This window comes from Telmatherina bonti (assembly GCF_933228915.1).
Source record: "Telmatherina bonti genome assembly, chromosome: 4".
Classification (NCBI taxonomy): domain Eukaryota; kingdom Metazoa; phylum Chordata; class Actinopteri; order Atheriniformes; family Telmatherinidae; genus Telmatherina; species Telmatherina bonti.
This window is the reverse complement of record NC_136622.1, coordinates 22,779,698-22,801,099: the sequence shown is the minus strand read 5'-3', so window position 1 is coordinate 22,801,099 and position 21,402 is coordinate 22,779,698. Positions and strand designations below refer to the sequence as shown.

The window sequence follows — 21,402 nt, the reverse complement described above, 5'->3', positions numbered from 1 at the left end:
GGGGTCTTCGGTGTGGGAGTTTTGGGGGAATTCAGAAAATGTTGTTTTCAGATTGTTTAAATGCCTGTAGCGAGAAAACTAAATAATATCTTGATTTTCCCCAGCAAGGCTATTACAGTATATTCCCAAATTTCTCTGTGGAAAAAAAGCTCTTCGTCCCCCCCCCCCCCCCCCCCCCCCCCCCCCCCCACCTTCTACCATGCTGCGTTCAGTATTTGCCACTTCAGCCAAACACAGAATTGTCTGACTTTAGAGGAGACAAAAGAACTGCAGGAGAGGGGACAGCAGGCGGAGGAGGGGCGGGATGGCGCAGGTCGCTTCATTTACTGTAGCAGGGCTCATGATGGACCATAAACACACGGAGGTGTAAATTCTAACATGCTTTAATCTACTTTAAAAGAGTAGTAATTAACTTTTTATGTACTGAAATAACTCATTCCACTATCATAAATGTTTGTGGCGTTTGTAGTTTTAGTAGATGGACCAAAATCATATAATATAAAATGCCGCTAAAATATTTTTCTCTCAGCTTCTGACTAGTATCCAACATGATAAACTTATAACTCACCAAAACAATGGCAAATTTCTCCTCCAGCTCTGTGGGGTCCGGCATGGGCACTTTTAGAGGCATGATGTGATGCTTCATCTCCGACTGGCCGTCTACACTTTCTACATTACCCATTTTGACCCAAAGATGCTGTACTCTCCTGTCAACTAAAGAACAACCCCAAAAAAAGACCCACAGCTTCTCTCAGTGGTGAAAATCCAATTAAAATCCTTCAAAGTATTCCAGCAGTTTCATTCACGGATTGATCCACATATTCCACTTTTCCAGCATAAAAAGCTGACAACGCAGTGATCTCTTATTACTGTCCCAACATGCCATTTACCCTTAATCACGCGTTCAAGTTTACAGAATAGCTCCACTGTAGCTTCCTTTCAAGAAAAAAAAAAATCAAAAGTTTCTACAAAAAAGCAGCTGTTTTCTCTTCCAAAAAGCATTTTCTGATTTACCCGGCCAATCCATTACTAACAAAAGATTCTCCCCCCTCCCTGGGACAGATAACTTTTTCCAACTTTCCGCCGACTGTTACTTTGAGTTGCTTCTCAACTTTCTTGGCTACGCTGTGTTTCCATTCATTATTGTTGTGTGATCCTGATTAAGCTTTTCGCTATTGCCTCCACTCATAGAGGAGAATTTCTTCTCTAGACCCGCCCTCAGTTAGGGGTCCCGTCATGCTGTTGATCCAAAGGCGTGTCAATCATTTCCCCGCCCCTCACATCTGTAGAGACCGGAGAGCCTTAATGCAGCTGCACGGTGGACACATGCGCATCTCATTACTCTATCGCCACCTGGTGGCAAGATGCAAGCATAGCAAGTCAGCAAAGGTCCCCAAACAGTATGAATTTTATATTTCACTTCCTGCTGTTCTTAAGTTGATTGATGCAACTTTAATGTGAAATTGTTGCTTAATTATTTTCTCATGCCATTATAGCTTTCTATGTTCTAATTCAGCTATATTATAATTCAAGCTAATCATAAATAAATTAAGCTTCCTCACGGCAATATATTCTGAGTTTAGAAAAAGATATAAAACACACTTATAATATTGGTTGATTGATGAGTGCACACTTTAATCAACAGTTGCAGAAGATGAACAATATGTTTTAAGTCTGTTTTACACATATATTCATTTTTACACATATATAGCATTTTTTTTTACTGCAAATCAGTGTCCCCATATTTGTGCCAAAGTGAAAGTGGTGAACATGACCATATACCAGCCCCCCCCCCCACCCCTTTTTACCCTATAAGCTCTTAACTGCTCTGCTTGTAAAAATATAGACATAGCTGAAAACATCAACACAACAAACACCTACAAACACGAAAATAGCATAAGTTGCTGTAATGCTACAAAGTTGTCTTCATAAAAGCACAGTGATGTAGACTGTTAGCAGTATCATTACTGGTTTCAGTGAGGGTCTAAAGGTTTGTAACACTTTGATTTATAAAAGTAACATTAAGAGGATATAAAACTTCATTTGGAACACGTCATAGACATTGACAATTTGTGCACAGTTTTGTAATAGTTTTGTAATACTTAAGGCAATAATATAAACAAATAGAAACTTTAAAATATTGGGAATTGTTGAGTGTCTGTAAAAAATAAAATTAAAAGGATTTTTTCAGTTGTGTGGGATATTGTAAAACCCAAAAAACAGTCATACCTGACAACAACAGGATACTGACCATAGCATAAGCCCTTTTTTAAATAAAATTCAAAGACTTATACATGCTTTAAGACATATAACATTGGTTCATCATGCAACACAGTTGCATTGATATCAAATATCTATTCAGCCAAAATAACTGTCCAACACGGTAAAGATTTAGCACAGTTAACACTTTACAAATGATAGGCAACATGTAAAGTTTTTTTTTTCCTCATAAATACTCATGATAGGTGTATTCGCGGAGCAGATTTGTCATTTTTTCTTAATGACTGTGGACATTTTAATTTAAGCTGAATATACAAACACAAATCACAGAAGCAACGCAGTACTAATTGTATATAGCAGTATAGATCAGGCTTCTTCTAGTTGGTCTCTGCTACCAAATCGTACCTATAAAAGAAAATATACAAATTGTAGTTCTTATGAACTTGAACAAAGATGTATTTTAACCTAAATACAATTTTATGATTAGACAGAATTGTGCAGAAGATGTTTAAATCTTTACCATTGTGTGAGTCCAGTCTTGAGGTCAATTTGGTCCAGATCTAGCTGCAGCTGAGGATAACAAGGAAGATCAAGACTCTTGTGATAAACAGTTAAGAAATATTTGTAGTAAAGCTCAGAGAAACAGCAAACTCCTCACAGATACCTTGCCAATAAGTTCCCTCTCTCTGCTCATAAAGGAGACGCTGTTCTTCACAGACAGATCCAGTCGTTTTTGTGTGGACTCCTCCAGTGAAAAATCAAAATCAAACCTACACAAATACAGAGACATAAGGGAAAAGTTAATGTTGTTTCTAACACATTTTCCAGTACCATAAACACCTTAATGGTTCTCTTACCTCTCATTGAACTCTGGGTTGAGGTCCCTCTTCTTGGTGGCAGTTCTTCTTTTGGTGGCGGCTTTCTTGTCAGGCAGCAGGATGAAGGTAACATAAGAGTCAGCACCATCCTTGGAGCAGGCTACCAAGCCTCTGTGGGTATAAAGAGATTGCAATACATGATGGTACCACCTGCTCTGGATGAAAACTATGATATAGAGATAATAAATGTCATATAAAACCTGCAGGAGTGAACGGTGATAAACAGCCTGTTTTCATCTGCAGAATAGCCGATTGTAAGCTTCACCTGGCCAGTTGAGTTCGAGTTATCGCCAATGCTAAAAACACAAGTATTTATTTACATTATTATCTCATTCAATGCATAGAGAAACGTGGGTATGACTGCAGTTTTTTTTTTTAATCCAGTTACTGATTAAGCAGATAAGTTTAAGCTGAATGTGTGACTCTGAAAGTGCTGTTTATATTTATTCTTATTGTCTTTATTTTCATGTTTTGTTGCACGTGGTAGCTTTTTGGTCAACTGTTGTTTTTAAAGTGCATTATAAATAAAGTTGCAGTTGCAGTGACTCACATTGAGAACGCACTTCTGTGTTTCAGGTCTAGATGGGAAGGATCCCATCTGGGGACAACTTCTTCTGTACCACTGTCGTTACCTGCTCCAGTCGGAGTGCCACGGCATACCGCCAACTGCGTATCCAAAATCTGCAACGTAAAAAAATAATATATTATGTTGCTGCAGTGAATTCTGCTTTTTTTTTTTTTTTTTTTTGTGTAATAAGATTTGAGTTGTCAAACTTCACTTTGTTGAAGGATGAACCAGCATCTTACAACAAAACATACATTCATAACGCTAAATCACAAAGAAGAAAATGATGTAAATGCATAATATACACAGGAAATAGAAAATCTGATCCTTAAAAAGTTGCTTTGCAAAATGAGAGTAAACAAAATGCTATTTGTTGACAATGTAGTGTTCAATCTATATTGGTTCTAATCTCCTCAGGTGAACAATGATTTAAAATACTACATGAAATTTTCATTGATTTTATTTTCTTTGTTTGATTGATTTGTTTATTTCATGATTTGTTTATTTTAATGTGTTCAGCCCAATGGGCTTACAAGACACTATATAGTATAAATCTGAACAATTCAAAAATGGAAAACAAAAAAGAAAAACATTTCTAATGTATCCATCAGTTAAATACAATAAAATAATATATGAACGTATACAAACAAAAGAATTGTGTGCTTGTGTGGGATACAGTGTTTTCTGTCTGTCTGTCCATGCTTTTTCAATAATCCAGCTAAAATATGAAACTCCTTCTTAGAGAGCCAACTCAACATGTCCTTCTCAGACAACCTAAGTTCATCTGTTGTTGTTTTTTTGGGGTTTTTTTTTGTTTTGTTTTTATTTTTACTTTTTAAGAGATTTCTTTAGCTTGTCATATTGTGGACATTGGAACAAAAAGTGAAGTTCATCTTCAACAACATCAAGATCACACATATATGCTGCCCTTCAGGTTTATCAATATAGCTGTTCACTTCAAAGCAGCTATATGGATACTTCTCATCATTAAGATTGTGCTCATTATGTGCACAATTTCAATTGTGCACATAATGATCTCTGAACTCTCCTTAAGTGTAGTGTTAGATAATAATCCTCTTTAATTTGGACATACCTTCTACAGTTAGGATTCCTCTATGTCTCCTCTTTTCATTGTTTCCTACGGATATGAAGTAGTTTCTGATTTACAGTATCTTTCAAACACTAAAGATTGTTGCTAAAAAATATCATATAAATCAGGAGAGGAAAATATTGCAGGAACCACACTTTACCAGTTGAGCTTGGCCCCATTAAGATGTTCTTGATCAGACTCTCATCTGGCAATTTAATAACAAGTCAGTTTCTGTGCCGAACCATTTCACAATTTTGCTCCATAAGACAGGATTCCTATCCTGTGTCACATCCATAACACCATTTGCAGTGAATTTGTGACCTCCAAGATAACACCTCAAGGCTTGAGTAAAACGGAACCAACCATGGCATCAAAAAGCTTAGAAAATGTTAAAAGCCTAAGTCAGGACACCTTTAGATTTTATTCATTACTGACCGTAAAACCCTTTCTGCTGACTGTGTCAGAACTTTCCTTCCTTCCTATAGGCTCATATTTTCAGAAAAAAGTAAACCAATAGAGGAAGTAAATGTCAGTGGTGTTGATCAAAACAAAAGTGTATTGTCACCAATACAAGTACTTTGCATTTTTTTCTATATGAGGGAAAAGTTACAAAATAACTACAGTTACATAACTAAATTATAGTGCAGATTCAATGATAATGTAAATAGTGCTTTTATCTCACTGCTATGTACACAAAATAACAAGTAAGTTTTCAGTACCTTCATAAGAACCCTCAGAAGTATTTGGCTCTCTGGCAGAGCTCCATCCAGACTAAGCCAGCGGTCCATCACCAACCCCTGCTCTCCCAACACTTCCCTCAGAGGAAGTGTCAAGGACCCAAGAGCCTGTCCCCAGCTGTGGGACAGCTAGAGAGAAAAAAAACACATACAGATAGATACACACTGGTCAGACTTCTATCATATGTAAATAAAATTTTAGCTGTGACAGACTAAAATGTATCTGCTTATAGCCACAGGTCAGATAAGCATGTTCTCTAACCTTAATTGTCAGAGTTTCATCTCTGGGGTCACGAACCAAAAAACGAAAGGCTTCATCCCATCGAGGAGATGTGGAACGCTCACAAATCTTTAGGAAGAACCAATATGAACTATTATGATTTCTCAGTTTGCTTGTTAATATTCATGCTTGATGCAGATGTTGTAATCCTACCTTGGTTTTGTATGAAACACCCTTGTGTATAATCTCAGCTCCAACTTTTGGCTCCTTTCCATTTTTCTTCAACTGAAATAACACAAGAAGGAGTCTTTGTATTCAGACTGCAATGCAGGGTTCTTTGCAATGATAAAGCTGATACTAAAGCATTCATTTTTGTTCCAGTCATATCACTTTAAACACCCTCTAGCTCCCGAAGGACTGATAGATATGCTCTCACCGGCAGGCCATGGGCACGCTCCACATAGACAAACAACACTAGCGCTGATGGTAAAACCTTGTTTTGGTATGACTGCAGGGACTGATACTGCAGGACCTGCAGGAAGCAGAAAACAGATGTAATAACTCAACACAAAGTTGTGGTTACTTTCATTCACATTGCAGCAAAAAAGATGTTGATAGACTGTTTGTTTTTTCAAAAAAAGAAAAAAATTAAGCTTTTTACTGTTGATAAAAATATTTGTTTCTTTTATTTATTTCATTTTCAGAAAACTGATCAAATAAAAAGGCAATTACACAAACTAAAATCAACAGGAATTAAATAAGTTGAAATAATAAAAAGGACTAAAGAAAAAATGTATTATATCTGCCCATTTATCATAATGGCTTTTTCAGTTTCAACAATTTGATCATATATTCAATATAAAATAACGCTTTACCATAAGAAAAATCTCCATTTAGTCAAGTCTAACACATCCAACAGCTGTTAATGGAACTGAACAAAAACACTGTAAAACAGAAGTACTTGGCTCTCAAAAGTGTACAAGAGTTAAAAGGTTTCAATATTTTCTTAAGTAGTTTGGAAGACAGTTTGTTGTAAACAAAAATGTTTCGTATTAGTCAGATTTAAGTGGCTTCAACTGAGTCAGTAAGAAATTAAACTGCTTCATCAAACCAACATATTAGCTGTTGTTCCAGTGTGTGAAACAATTATCTGTTTCTGTTATAAGTGCTTCTTTTTCTGCCCTAAATGTAGTTCAAATCAGTATTAATAGTAATTTCCCCCTGTCCCCTGCTCCATTCCAGGTTGCAATAATGCAACTGCATCATTTGCACAGAATGCGATCTTGTAACTCGTCCAACAGCAAGAGAATAAAATATCTAACCTGTTCCAGTCTTGACAGGTCAGAGACTTTGGGTAGCCACTCCAGCACCAAGTGAACTCGACCTGACTTCACGTCATTTAGAGTGTACCACTTCAAAAGAATGGTACAAAAATATTGCAGTTATAATATCAAAATAAATAAAGATAAGAAATTTTGTATATCACAATAATTTCACATACAGTATCCATGAATTGTGCACTGATGATATCTCTTAGGTTTAACTTGAACCTGCAAAGACAAGATTTTTTTCATTTCAATCCCCACTTTTCTGACATTTTCCCTTAAATTAAACAGGAAAACAGTCTATTTTTTTTGTACTGTCAAGACACACCTTCCAAGAAAGTCATCCTGATCAATGTCCTTATCAAACAGTTCAAACTGAATCTCTTGACCTGGAAGCTGTGTCAAAATCACCTAAATCCATGGAAAGATAATAAAAAAAAAGAGACATCATAAACTGATAAAATGAGAAACATGATTGCTTGAGCAGTAAGAGTTGATACCTCATAGAGCTCATTCCAAACAGGATTGAGGTTCTCCTTGATGGTGTGGCTGCGGAAGGTTATGCCAGCAACTCGGATCTTGACGTAAGGGTCACTCTTCCCCTTCACTATACCCCCCATGAAGTTGTCCTTGGCTATTAGATTTTGGGCCTCCACCAGATGAATTCTTAACACTCCCTTCATGCAGAATGAGGGCAGGGAGTGTTAGAGCAAACTATGAGAGCAGTTTCTGCTGCCATTCAGCTCATGGTAACTCTTCCCCTACCTCAGTTGCAAACTCAGGATCGGGTGTGGTGTGTTGTGGTCGAGTCGGTTGAGGTTTAGTTAACCAACCAGGTCCCAAAGAGTTTAGATTGGATGTGGGACCTCCCTGGCCAACTCCGGACCCGGAGGCTGAAGGGCGAGGAGACGGAGTTGTGGGAGTGGTATCATCACTCAGCCACAGAATCTAGCAGGAAAAAGAGTAGCTTGTGTGAATAAATGATAAACAGCAAATAATCATGAATGAACATCCTAAAATACTTTACTACTTTTGTTTTTTTCTTTTTTTTTCTTTTAGAACTTCTGAGCATCTTTGATTACCCTATTTACGATTACAGTTAAGCAGGATATATTTTGTCATCAGTCACAAATTTAACATTTTTCCCAGTGTTGGTTTAAATCTTCCTGGTGCAATTTACTTTGCCACATGTTTCTTTACTCAAATACACTATTCCTTCACTTAACAAGTCTTTGGACAAAGTACGAACCCGAAGCACGATTTTGGCATAGATGCGGCTTGCTGAACCTGAATTCTCCAGACTGAACCACTGATCCAAGGTAAGCTCAGGGGTCTCCAAAAGACGGCTTAGTGGAATAATCAAGCTTCCTAAAGAGAGGGCACGGTCATCATCTTTCACCTGATAAAACAGATCCGACGGGACAAGGACATTCAGAGAAGAGGGACAAGGGAGGGACATGTGTGACACAGAAATGTAGTCTATTTGATGATGCAATATCAGTGGGAAAAATGGTTGTATGGGTAAAATAACCTGAATGTCAATATCTTGTTTGCATGGATCTTGAACGAAAAAGGAGAAAGCATCTTCCCATTTCGGGTTGTTTGTCCCATAGCAAGTCTGCAGGAGAAGGAAGAAGAGATATTCATTTTGCTTCTTTATGAGCCAGATGTAAGGTATAAAGAAACTACTTTTCTTTCTTACCTTGCTTTCTTTTGTCGCATCCTGCACAGAAATCTGCACCATTGGGCTTGGGTCCTTGTTACCTTTCCTCATCTACAACATTGTAACCACACCGTTGTGAACACCAGACAAAAATTAAATTCATAAATTAATGAATTAACCAAATAAAAGCTTACAGGCAGCTCATAAGCCTGGTCAAGATAAACGGCAAGGATGGCAGCAGATGGAGGATCGCCTGTCTTTGTGGTCAAGTTCTGGTTCTTCTGAATCACCTGATAGAAGATCAACAAACAGAAGAACACACGAGGAAGAGAATTTAAGTTCTTAAAATCCTGCCAAAGGCAAAAAATTAAACATGGACCAGACACAGAATTAAAAACATTATACATGAAATATTATTCAACATTTAAATATACACAAAAAGCCATCTCTAAAAACAATCTCGCAACAATAATTTTTAAGATTTAATTGTTACATTAAAGATGAAGTTAATTCGTCTGTCTACATGTTTAATCTTGTACTTTCAGGAGCATTAAGCTGTGCTTCACCTCACTAAGTCTGTCAGCAGAGGACAGCAGAGAGAGCCACTCCAGCCGCAGGTGAACACTGCCAGAAGGGACATCCCTCAGATTGAACCACTGCACGCAAAAAGGAAAACAGAAGGCTCATTAAACACACATTTCTCTCATGTGGATGATTTCTTAAGCCTCGGAAGGGGGTGTAGGTGGTGAGACTAGAGCAGATCACGAGTAGGCACATGGTGTTTCCGGTATCACATGACAACAGGATTACTGCCGTATGACTCAGATTTTTGAGAGTCTGCAATATGAGAGAAAATAACAGATGTAGTAAAAACAATATCCAGAACTTTTGTCTGAAACCTCTACACTCACATCATCCACAATTCTGGCCTTCTTCACAATATCAAGATCCACCTTGACCCTGAAAGACAGGTAGAGGGAAGAATTCAGAGAATCAATAAAGCTGGGATTAGAAAATTAAAAAGACAATAAAGTTTTTTTTTTTCAGTACAATCACGGTCCAGAACACCAAAGCACTTATGTGAATGACATGAGTAGCACACAGAAACAGAATGAATGAGAATGAGTAAACTACCTCCCCAGGAAGTCATCCTGGTCTGGGTCTTTGTCAAACACTTCCACTTCCAACTCCTGACCAGGTACTTCATGGACTATCACCTGACACACACATACACACACACACACACACACCCATAAATGGACAAATACCCAAAACACACAACAAATACACAAATATAGATACAGCCACAAATGGTGTAAAAACACAAGGTGCATGCAAACAGATGACGAGAACTTTTAACAACTATGCACTAAGCTGATGTAGATCATTTCAAGCCAATTAGGCACTTTGATAAAAAATTCATCAACTGAAATATGAGACAAATGTGTCCCAGAGGCAGTCTGGGAAACAGCTGTTTCCTGTTACCAGAAAAGATGATAAAATTTTGAAGCAAGTGTCATATTTACAACCAGAGAATTATTGCCAAACCCTCAAAGCAAGGAGAGCAACATGAAGCAATAAGTTACGGGACAAACTAATATCAGAGCAAAGCAGAATTGGTGTATCTGCTCCCCCACTTTCTCACCTCATACATCTCTCTCCATTGCGGGTTGAGGTTGCTGTCCACATGATGAGAGGTGAAGATCTGGGTTCCTACCCGCAGCACGGCGTACGGGTCTGACTTCCCATCAATTAAACCTTTGATGACTGTGTCCTTAGCAGTAAGGTCCTCCGCCTCCAGCAGGTGGATACGAACAACTCCCTGTCATAAGGTGAACATATACACAGAAACAAAATCAGCCTGCACTGTAACAAAATTTTGGTGCACGTTACTCATTCGCAAATGAGCAACCAGTTGTGCTGTGTGTGCTTGCAGCTAATATGCTGAGTCAGAGTCAGTGTGGGTCCATGTTTCTCCAGGAGGCCATTTATTATTGAGACAGTTACCCTTGGGAGAGGGGAGCGGAGCTGCGCCACGTGCAGGTCGGCCACCAGGGGGACAGTGAGACGGTTGGGGAGCACCAAGTGGGAGGCTATTGCATCCATTATCATAGTGTCCGACATGGCACTGCAAATGAATGCAAGGATGATGTTGGGGATGCACATAGAATGGAGATAAAGACAGACGGAGGCTATAAACTACTGCTGAAAACATATCCATGCATAATCAAAATGAATCCAGTCACAGTGCAAACAGGAGGAACCCACTGAGCAAGATGAGGCAACTTTGTTTCTGAAAACATGCTAGCAAATGTGATCTGAAGGATCCTGTGATCCTGAGGAATACAGTCAGAAACTGTAAAGTACAGTCAAACGGAATGATGGTGTGTATGTAGTGCTGTATGTCATGGCTATAGACTTACACCACCAATAACAGTTTAATTGTGTTTTTACAAAGGTACATTAGATAAAATTGTATGCGCACACAGTAGGATCAGAAACAATATTTCTATTGTTCCTTAGAATTCTCCAGCTGAAATCATTATTATCTTTATATTGTAGCCATCCATTCATTTTCTCTACTGCTTATTCCAGTTCATGGTCGCTTTACAACATAAAAAATGTTTCACACTTAAACACAACCACACACGCAGTCCAAATATACAACCACGCCTGTCCCTTCCTTAACCCTCTTAGTACAAAAAAAGCAGAGTTGACCATTGACAGGTCTCCAGTCAACTCCAGGCATATATCAAATATTAGTTACAGATTCATATTGTTGCATGTCAGTTTCATGGGAAACAGGATGGGGCCAGTTAAAGGAATTTAAAGAACAAGGCTGGTATTGGTCAAAATGTTTTGTCTTCATAAAAACAAGCAAAAAAACAAAATAAAAAGGTGGTGTGTGTGTGTGTGTGTGTGTGTGTGTGTGTGTGTGTGTGTGTGTGTGTGTGTGGAGGGGGTGACTTGGTCATCTAAAAACTTTCTGACCTTCCCTACCCTGTTTGGCTAACCCATCCCGCCCCTATTTGTTTATGTATTTATTTAAATAAACATAGACATAAATAAAGCTGCAAATACAGTTTGAACTGGTTAAAATAATATTTGCTGCTCTCTTGGAGTATGGACATTTTGTTTGGGCATTTTGGCTTTCAGTGAGTTTTTAAAAAGAACAATAAAGCACACAGCCATCCTTATCCTTGATGTGTGTGACCAAAGAGATCTAAACACAGATGGATCTGTGTTTATAGAGCTGTTGTCTGTGTCTTTTTTTATGTCCCTTTTTCATCCAATACTGTGACACTATTGGTTGCATAAATTCAATACATTCTTCAATATCAGTGCACTGGTTCCAACTTCAACATGTATAAGTCATTTGGGAAAAAGCAGAAAGCCGACACAGCAAACCAAAACAACCTAAGATATCTAAAAAGAACTCAACCTAACAACTCACTTCAGTCCAGGAATATCCAACAGATTGGTCAGTCCGGTCCAGTTGATGTCCAGTTTCTACGTATATGACACAGACAAAACCAAGAAAATGTGAACAACTGTAGATGTCAGCTGCCAATGCAGTACAAAAATGAAAAAAAAAAAAACTCACAGGCCGGCGGATGAAGAACATAGTAACAGCTCCAATCAATGGCACATCTCCAATCAGGGGTTCAAGAATCACACGGAGCTTTCCATGAAGCTATAAGGAGGTAAATTAATGAAAAATTAAGTTTTCAGGCTCATCCCAAACTCTGACCGGATATACTAATTATTTCTCCAAACCTGGACTCCTTTTACTCCGGCTTTGCAGAAGTATTTCTTGATTTCAACATTTATCTCAACATCACCCGCATAGCTGAAAAACAGGAACAGTGACAAATACGAAGGCAAATATTTAACCAATGGAAGCACATGATCAAAGTTATGATAGAGCTGTTTTTATCTGTGCTTTTTGTGTGTTAAGTAAACTGCTGTTACAAACTATGACTCATCATCAGGCTGTCATTTCGAATATATTAATATATTCTAAAGAATATATAATATATGAATATAAATCAGCAAACATATATAAAGGCATATTAATAAAAGTTGTGATGCATTACCTCAAGTATAAATCCAACATGACTTGTCTCTTATCATGTTCTGTGTGAGCCTTTACACCAGCCACTTTCACAGCCTGCAAACACAGCAGCTGCTGTTACATAAAGTATTCAGCCTTCTTGCTTTTTTTGCAGGTGGTGGCAAATCTCTTTGAATTGAATAGTCTTGGATTCATTGCAAAAGATATGACATGCAATGCACACACACCTTGTCTCCGAGGTTGACCTTAGTGAAGCTGAGAGTCTGCAGATGAATGCTGGAAGCTCGGATGGCAGGGGCAATGGTTTCCACCAGAAGCTTCTCCACAAACTGACCTACGAAGGGCCAAGCCTGCTGCAAGATCTACATGACAAAGCATAAATCAGCTTATTTTTAGTTTTGCACTGATAAGAGCATTGCAAAAAAAAGATATCACTACTATATAAAATGGCGTTCAGGTTTTCATCAATGATCACACATCCAGTCTATATGGCAGGTTTTCAGCCAAAAACTCTAAAACAATGTGGAGCATTGTTATAATGTTAAGTCTGAGTTAGTAAGTTATGCAAATATTTTTTGGAAAACCACATTATTAAAATCTCTCTGACAGTCTCGTGGCTTGGGCTGCAACATACTAGTGTGAAATGAAAGATAGAGGCATTGCTGGTTGTTATCAACGGTTTCATCCTCATTATACTGGTGATGCTCACACTCTGCAGTTAGAGCTGATAAAATGCATTTGCATTATCAAGAAAAATCTATTTAGTATGACTCCTGCCTGCTATTTTCTCTCTTGCATCACTTCAGACTAATTTCTATGAGGCATTAAGCAAAATAACAGATTGTGGGACTGCATGTTACAGATGCAAGCAAGTAGCTGGATCACATGTTAAGGAGTATGGTGGAACGACTTGGGCCGTTGAAAAATGAGTCTAACAAATTACAATCCTACAATCTAGGTTTCTGTCATCGAATTCATTACATTCTTCCTCCCGGTGGGCAGCTCATATTATCAGTATTCACATCCATGTTTGCAGTGCAGATGCAAGGTTACTACACTGACAGAGACAAAGAAGTTGAGATATGATCTGAGCCATTCCCCCTGCCTCTTAATTACACCAGCAGATTATCTGCTCTGATGGAGAGGCTGTAACAAGAGATGACTCACTTAAACTGCCCACATGCATTCTTTTCTTAATATTAAAAGAGATGCATTGATATTACTATTGTTGGAGTTACTGAAGGGGTTTATGAGGGATAAATATATTTAAACAATTAGCAGTTTATTGTCCTTTGACTGGACATACAAAAGAGCAGGAAGTTGTATGCCGAGACAGACTATAAATGTTGTGCTGCAAATAAAAAAGAATAAATCTATTTACAAAAATAATAATAACAATGATAATAATACCTTATTCAGCCACTCCACTTTCTCCACATCTGGAAAGTTGACCTGTGGATTTGCATATTACACATCAGCACACTGTCAGTGAAAGTGTGTCTTCCGGCCGTTATGTCTTCAGAACACACACACAAGGATTCACCTCAATAAAAATAATGACCTTTTTAACTTGTTAATTAATTACTTGTTAGTTAATTACACATTTACATTAAACACAGTTACTGAAAAAATGTATTAATTTAAATGTTTATTTACAGTGCAGATCTGACTTTCATTGCTTGGATTTTAAACCATGGTTCAAATAAAAACACAAGTTACACTAATCTGGTAACTGACTAAATTTTAGGAAATTATTAACCGCATTTTGCACAACTGATACGAGATGTCACACACTCTCCCTCACTTCAACACTCACACACACAGTTTATTCCCTCATGCGCTATGGCCACATATGGTGGTCCTCTTCTCTGAAGGATGTTTATGAGTCATTGAGTTTTGGAAGCCAGATAAGGTCAAAACAGGTCCACAGGAGCCAAACAGGAAAAGGAAAAGTCAGTGGCAATCCCACCTACTCCATTATAACTCATTCATTCTACTACAGATCTAATATGACATGTCATAAGTGTGCCATTCAAAAAATTCTTTTGCACACATGAATATAAACACAGAAATATAGTGTACAAAAAATCAACTAAATATTAACTCAAATTTTATATTTCTGAATATGCCTTAAATGGGAAAAAAAATCTGGATCCTTTAACACATATGAGGTGCCTACCAGTGCATAATAATCTATATAACAAACAGCAGACATGCAGCACATCACACATGTGGTAGGGGGTGTAATCTGCAGAAAATAACCAGCGAGTGCAGTATCTCTTACCCAGGGAGGCAAATCCCTCTTGACTCTGAAAACCTTCTCAGTGGTGAATTCCTTCTCGTTTTCCAGAAGGTACATAGCAGACTTTAGCCTCATCACTTTCTCCAGGCGATGGTGCTTCCATCCCATGTAGATCATAAGCCCGAACAGCACGACAGTGATGCTGAAGCCATAATACCCAGCCAGGTACACTGGTAGCACAGCACCCAGGCATTTTGCAAACGACCACAGCACACTTACAGTGGGGGGCTGGCCCGGTGAAGCCGAGGCTGAGGGTGCCGTTACCGGTTCTGCATCCACGGCTGGCATTGTAAAATCTCTCTGACTTAACAGCAGCTCGACCTGGCCTTCAACTTCTCCGCTCCTGCGACAGCTTTAAGCGCCAGCACACTGTAACACGGTTTTCTCGCAGAAACCATCGACAAAAACTGCGGGCTTCCGACTGTTACATCACGATCACGACTTGCTTTTGCGGCAGTTTGACAGACTATTCCGCTATTTCATATTTCTTCAAGGCAGGGCAAGAGGAGACATGAGAAGGCGGGCTCAGACTCAAGCCCTCCTTCAGATGAAATTAAGTGCGCTTCATTTCATGGTAACAAACCACTAGCATTAACTTGTAGCGTCATGTGCCCAGCGTATGGTCAAAATGCGATATTATTTATTGCGCCTGAATACAAACAAGTTTGGCCTAAAGTAAACCTACTCCCAATATGTAACGATACTGTAATAACTTACACAGCTTTTAAAGCCAACCTTTGAGAATAAATCCTTTCGCACGCGCAGGCGCTTCTGTCCACTGCAGCAGCTTAAAACAGGCGTGACAGCAGCGCCAACAGGCTCATTGACAGAAAGGTGCTCTGGCTTTCTTCACTTATTACCATGCCACGCGCATATCACCTTCCGCATCAGCAGCGGTGCCCACGCAGCGGCGTGCAGCTGCTGTCACTGATGCAAACACAAAACATTACAGGAAAACATAATAGAGAGTTTCTCATGCTCTTTGCCTTGTAGCTTTTCGACTGACTCTCAATAATAACCACAGTTATTCCTCAAACAAGCCAGGTTTTAAATAGCCGCCTTGTTGCCTAGAAACACCATGTTATCTCTGTTTGCTCGAAGGGTGAAGACTTTGATGATCCTTTAGGTACATACAGTGGGTACATAGACAACCTGCAGGAACAACATGCACTTAGGCCCTGGAGGAAAACAAAACGTAAAGGGTGTCTGCAAAGTCTGTTTACCATATATAAAAAAAAAAGGTATTACAAAGACAAGTGATGACATGTTAATTGTGTTTCTTACATGTACTTGGTGGTTATTAAAGTTTTAAACGACATTTTAGTAATGTATTTCTCTTTTAAAGAGCTTCGGTTTAATAAGATCCTAAAAAGTGGCTGCTCCTCAAGAAAATACATATCGTGTTTTATGGTTGAAACAAAATTGGATTCAGACAGTCAAAACTACAGAAATGAGTATGGATCGCGTTCACCATCTCGTCCATCAGTTTGTGCATGGCACAAGAAATTTATAGGCAGTGTTGGATAAATCTTGAATTACTTGTTACCTATTACCGATAATCAATTTGTAGTTATCAAAATAATTAGAATTGTGGTTTTGCTATAAGAAATACTTATGACTATAAACTGCCACAAGGTCCACATGCCAAGTGACATTTCAAAAAGCAGCTGCCACATTTTTTGACAGCAATGTGGTTTGAAAAATAAGACGGTTTTGCCCTTCAGTAACAGTGAGATGAGCCTAATTTCGAAATTGTGCACATGATGCAAGAGAAGTGAAGCCATAACTGGGTTTAATGGCAGTCAAGTGTTACTCTGTCTTTTGCAGTGTTATTTAACACAGATTTAAAGTAAAAACACAAAGAAATGAATTTGCAGCAGGAAAACTGAGTTTTAAATAAGCCTGTTCGTTTTTATTTTAGATCACTGAAAGTTTAATTGCTCCCGTTATTGAATATTTAATACCAATTTTGCTAAAATAGCAATCACAATGACATTAATTATTGGCAAAAAAAATACTGTATTGATAATTGTGGAATTTTTCATTTTCCATTTATAAACTTAGAAATTGTGGGAATTTGAACAGATATTCCGTGTGAACAGCACTATCTGCTGAGCCCTTTTTTCCTTACCGCTTGCAGAAAACAACTTAAAATGTTCCAAATTTTGGATGGCCTTTATTTTATTCATTTATTTCAATAAGCAGTAATGGAATTCCATACTATTTTGTTTTAAATCATGTATCCTCAGTACTGGTCCTGCAGGCCCAGCATCTTGTAGGTTTTAGAAGATTCATTTCAGCAACACACATAACTTAACAGACTGAGTCCACGTCAGATGTACTGCAGTAAGGACACTACTAAACCTTGCAGGACCATGACTGAGGATCCCAATCCCAGGTTAATTTTTTTTTTTTTCTACAAGTATTCATTTAAATGTTTAGTTACAGTACTAGATCTGACTTGCATTGCTTTGATTTAAACCATCTAACAAAAAAGGTTTAAAAACTACAAACATTTGTAACTGGTGGTTTAGAGACAATGCCCCAGAGGTTCCACATCTCCCTGCTTTAGCTAACCAAAATCTAATGGGTCTTCAACAGGCTTGTGAATAATTTGACAAGCTGTTGAAAATCTAATTGCAATCAGATATATTCAAACAGGGAAAAGTCAAAGTCCTGCAGAATAGTGGCTCTTGAGGACCACTAATGAACATCAAAGGTATAAATGGAAGTCTTGTTTTTAGTCACTAGGGCCCATTTGACAGTTTTGTGCACTTTTATCACCAAAACCAAGTTTTGTCCACATTGTGAGCTGTTCAGTTCAACTTAACCTTCACAATGATTTAGTGAAATAAGGAGTGAAAAAAGACAGACTGTTTATTAAACCAAAACTTTTAATCAGTGTAGACAAAAACAAAATGATAAAAGTTGAGGAATATGGAACAATTTCCAGAGAGTCCCAGAGGAAAAGCCTGACATCCAGCAGGTGTTAAGTCCCTCATCAGCATCACTCAGCTGCTTTGGCTCTGCTATTTCTGGCCTCAGTCTTAATGGAAGAGGGCCCTGGGTCTCCAGCCGTGTTCACCAGTCTGGCTGCAGGTCACGGGGTGGTGTCCCGGCTATGGCTGGGAGCTCAGTTCACTTGGACCTCTGCCTCATCTTTCTCCTTTTGCGCTTCAGCCTGCATGTGCAACAGCTCACACTTTAATGGGAAAGCAGTCTCCTTAATGGGACCATAAAATCGTGCTCTCAACAGACCCTTACCTGCGCATGCGCTTCTTTCTCCACTAGGAAGAAAAGACGATATTTAAATTACATTTAAATTTTAATAAACACGTTTAACATACAAAATTCACAAATTGATCATTGAAAGTCCAGACAATTAAAACTTGCCGGGAAAAGATACAGAAAGAAAACGGGGGTAAAGAAGGTTTCTATCTGGCTAGCTAGCAAACGTTAGCACAATTAAAGGTACATTTCTCTCATCAGACAAAAGTTAGGACACTTACCTTTGCCCTCATTTCGATGAAGAATTGCTGAAAATCTACAAAAAACGTTGAAGATTATTCTGATGCGCTTAAATTGAGGATGATTGACTTGGATTCATTCACCAGCATTTCTACTCACCGTTAACTAAGGAATAGCCGCCGCACAGAACGTCATTTTCAAGCGACATCCACTTTATAGGAGACATTACGTCAACATTAATGGACAGCTATGAGTCGGGAAATGGAGTTTCTAAACTCACAATCATAAATATGACTTTTTAGTTAGATATTGTAGTGCATCACCAGAGTAGTATTATAAGTTCGTATGATCTTTTAAGAAAAAATTGTTTTACAGTCCAAGTTACTTTAAATAACCCAAAGACATGTAACAGGGCCACGAGCCCAATGTTGAAATAATGCACACAAAGTGATGGAAGAGACGTGAAGCCATACCTGGGTTTAATGGAAGCCAAGTGCAACTCCGTCTTTGGCAGCGGTATTTAAATCAAATCAAACTTTATTTCTTGAGCACTTTTCATGCCACGGGCAACACAAAGTGCTTTGCAGGATAAAATCAAATCATAAGGATTAAAACAAACTGTGAATAAAAAGGTATTTAAAAATAATAGACACAAGCTCTTTACACACACACACAAACACACACACACACACACACACACACACACACAAGGACATAGAGCAAACATCATTCCCTGAATACGGTCTCTTTAACTGAATTCTGGTTAATAAAACAACTAAAAACATTAAGTAAGTGTTAACAATTCTGACTTGGTGCTGATGTCAGGAAACAATACCTAACGATCCATCCACACCAGGAGCTAGTCCCCCGCATGCTCATAGGGGCCGCTGCCACAGGAACCGCACAACTCCCAGGCAGCAAAGGGGCCACCCGCAGCCGTGAAGCTGCAGTGCTGGACCCCACGCCACCCAAACAGCAGCGGTCGTCATGACAACAGCCCCCAGACCAAACAGGCAGGGCCCCCAGCGTGCTGGATCCCCATAAGGAAAACACTGGAGTTAAAACCAGAAGATGAATAACCTTAAGAAGCAGTAAGAAATAAGAGCAACAATAAAAGAAAATATACATATATACATAGAAGGACTTCACAATAATGTATTAAAAAAATAAATCTAATAAAACAATTTAAAAACAAATAAATTAATAAATGAAGTAAATTAAGATAAGTAAATAAAGTAAAATAAAATTCAGTTAAATGCTAAGCTAAAAAGGTGTGTCTTGAGCCTCTATTAAACATCAACAGTCTCTGTGGCCCTGAGGCTCTCTGGCAGGCTGTTCCACGGTCGGGGACCATAACAATGGAAAGAGGTCTCACTCATTTCATTGTCAGAGACTCATTTCTTAGTTCTGACTTTAGGAACCACTAAAAGGCCAGTACCAGAGGACCTCAGGGTCCGCGAAGGCTCATCATTAAAAAGAAGGTCGGATAAATAAGAAGGCCCAAGACCATTAAAACATTTATGAACAAGTAAAAGAATCTTAAAATCAATCCTGAAGCGCACAGGAAGCCAATGCAGCGATTTTAAAACTGGTGTAACGTGTTCCCGCCCTCTGGTCCTCGTCAGAACTCGTGCCGCTGAATTCTGTAGTAATTGTAGAGACTTTTTAGGAAGACCAGAGAGCAGGGCGTTACAGTAATCTAATCTACTGGAAATAAAAGCATGCATGAGCACCTCTGTGTTGGCAAGAGAGAGAAATGGGTGGACTCTGGCGATGTTTTTCAGATGATAAAAACCTGTTTTTCTTACATTTTCTATGTGTGGAATAAAATCCAGCTCAGAGTCAAGAACACCACCCACATTTCTCACACACTGGGAGGGATTAAAATGTAATTTAGATAAAAGGATCTCTCTCTTGCCTTCAGGACCGATAATTAAAACTTCAGTTTTGTCCTGGTTGAACTGTAAAAGGTTTGCTGCCATCCATGACTTTATATCTGAAATACAATTTAAAAGAACATTAGGTGGCTCTAAGTCATCAGGGGACACGGCGGTGTAAAGCTGTGTATCATCGGCATAGCTGTGAAAATCAACGCCGTGTCTCCTGATGACGTCCCCAAGTGGTACAGGTTAAAAAGTAACGGGCCTATAATTGATCTTTGGGTAACCCTACATTTTATTTCATAGGTTCGTGAGGAGCATGTATCCATACTTAGAAAAAAATTGTCAATCCGAGAGGTAGGAATGAAACCACTTAAGAGCAATCCCTGAGAGGCCCACCAGACTTCTGAGTCTGTTTAATAAAATCTGATGATGTGTTAACACCGATTTACAGTCAAAACACAAATATGTTCATATGCAGCTTGGAAACTACTTTTTGAAAAGCCTGCATATTTTTGTTTTATATTACTGAAACACATTTAATTGTTCTCATCTGTTACTGAAAACTAAATATCAATTTAACCAATCCAGTATCACAATGGCCAATTAAGAGTTAAATACATTTAAAAAAAAAAAAAAAAAAGGCCTATCTGGTATTTCTATAAAAAAAAAAAAAAATCGTCAAGAATTTTAGCATGCTTTTCTATTAAGACTTATTAGTTTTCAACATAATTTTTTAGCTCTTTATTTAAATGAATATATGAAAGCATATAGACAATGAGTAAAAGTGAAAATACTCTTTCACTCTGAGTAACAGGGAAGCATACAATAGAGGGAAAGCCTTTCCGTATGCATGTTTTCAGTTATCAGTTTTTCTTTTGTCATCTTTGCTTTTAATATCTTCCAACATATTTTCTAGAGCATAATAATGCTGCTGCTGTTGGATATGGTTTTAAAGAACCAATTAATCGTGTGTATC

General features: G+C 38.3%; 2 protein-coding genes and 1 long non-coding RNA gene across 10 annotated transcripts in view; all 3 read right to left on the bottom strand.

Annotated features, from left to right (window-relative positions):
• fmnl3 (formin-like 3) overlaps nt 1-1,129 on the bottom strand; it is a 29,440-nt gene extending 28,311 nt beyond the window's left edge. For all 8 annotated transcript variants that reach the window (XM_079239649.1, XM_079239651.1, XM_079239650.1 and 5 more), the window contains exon 1: nt 569-1,129. In XM_079239649.1, coding sequence (XP_079095775.1) covers nt 569-682 — 114 coding nt within the window. In that variant the 5' untranslated portion in view covers nt 683-1,129. The remainder of the gene's footprint in view (nt 1-568) is intronic.
• A 1,468-nt stretch (nt 1,130-2,597) lies between these two features.
• esyt1a (extended synaptotagmin-like protein 1a) lies at nt 2,598-15,449 on the bottom strand (the record flags this gene model as incomplete). The annotated part of the gene is made up of 31 exons (XM_079238504.1): nt 15,058-15,449; nt 14,184-14,225; nt 13,001-13,135; nt 12,796-12,869; nt 12,476-12,548; nt 12,303-12,392; nt 12,153-12,208; nt 10,706-10,826; nt 10,344-10,520; nt 9,833-9,915; nt 9,610-9,658; nt 9,265-9,354; nt 8,893-8,988; nt 8,738-8,809; nt 8,567-8,653; nt 8,285-8,434; nt 7,801-7,983; nt 7,536-7,712; nt 7,364-7,446; nt 7,212-7,260; nt 7,033-7,122; nt 6,147-6,242; nt 5,924-5,995; nt 5,753-5,839; nt 5,473-5,619; nt 3,649-3,779; nt 3,299-3,394; nt 3,078-3,209; nt 2,885-2,990; nt 2,741-2,790; nt 2,598-2,625 (listed from the first exon to the last, which is right to left on the bottom strand). Exons 1-31 carry the CDS (start codon nt 15,361-15,363, stop codon nt 2,598-2,600), a joined length of 3,228 nt encoding a protein of 1,075 aa, XP_079094630.1. The 5' UTR covers nt 15,364-15,449.
• Nucleotides 15,450-17,949: 2,500 nt separating this feature from the next.
• On the bottom strand, nt 17,950-18,742 carry LOC306755233. Its single transcript, XR_013771289.1, has 4 exons — nt 18,703-18,742; nt 18,585-18,619; nt 18,340-18,362; nt 17,950-18,256 (listed from the first exon to the last, which is right to left on the bottom strand). It is a non-coding gene; the product is annotated as an uncharacterized lncRNA (long non-coding RNA).
• Between the last annotated feature and the right edge of the window lie 2,660 nt (nt 18,743-21,402).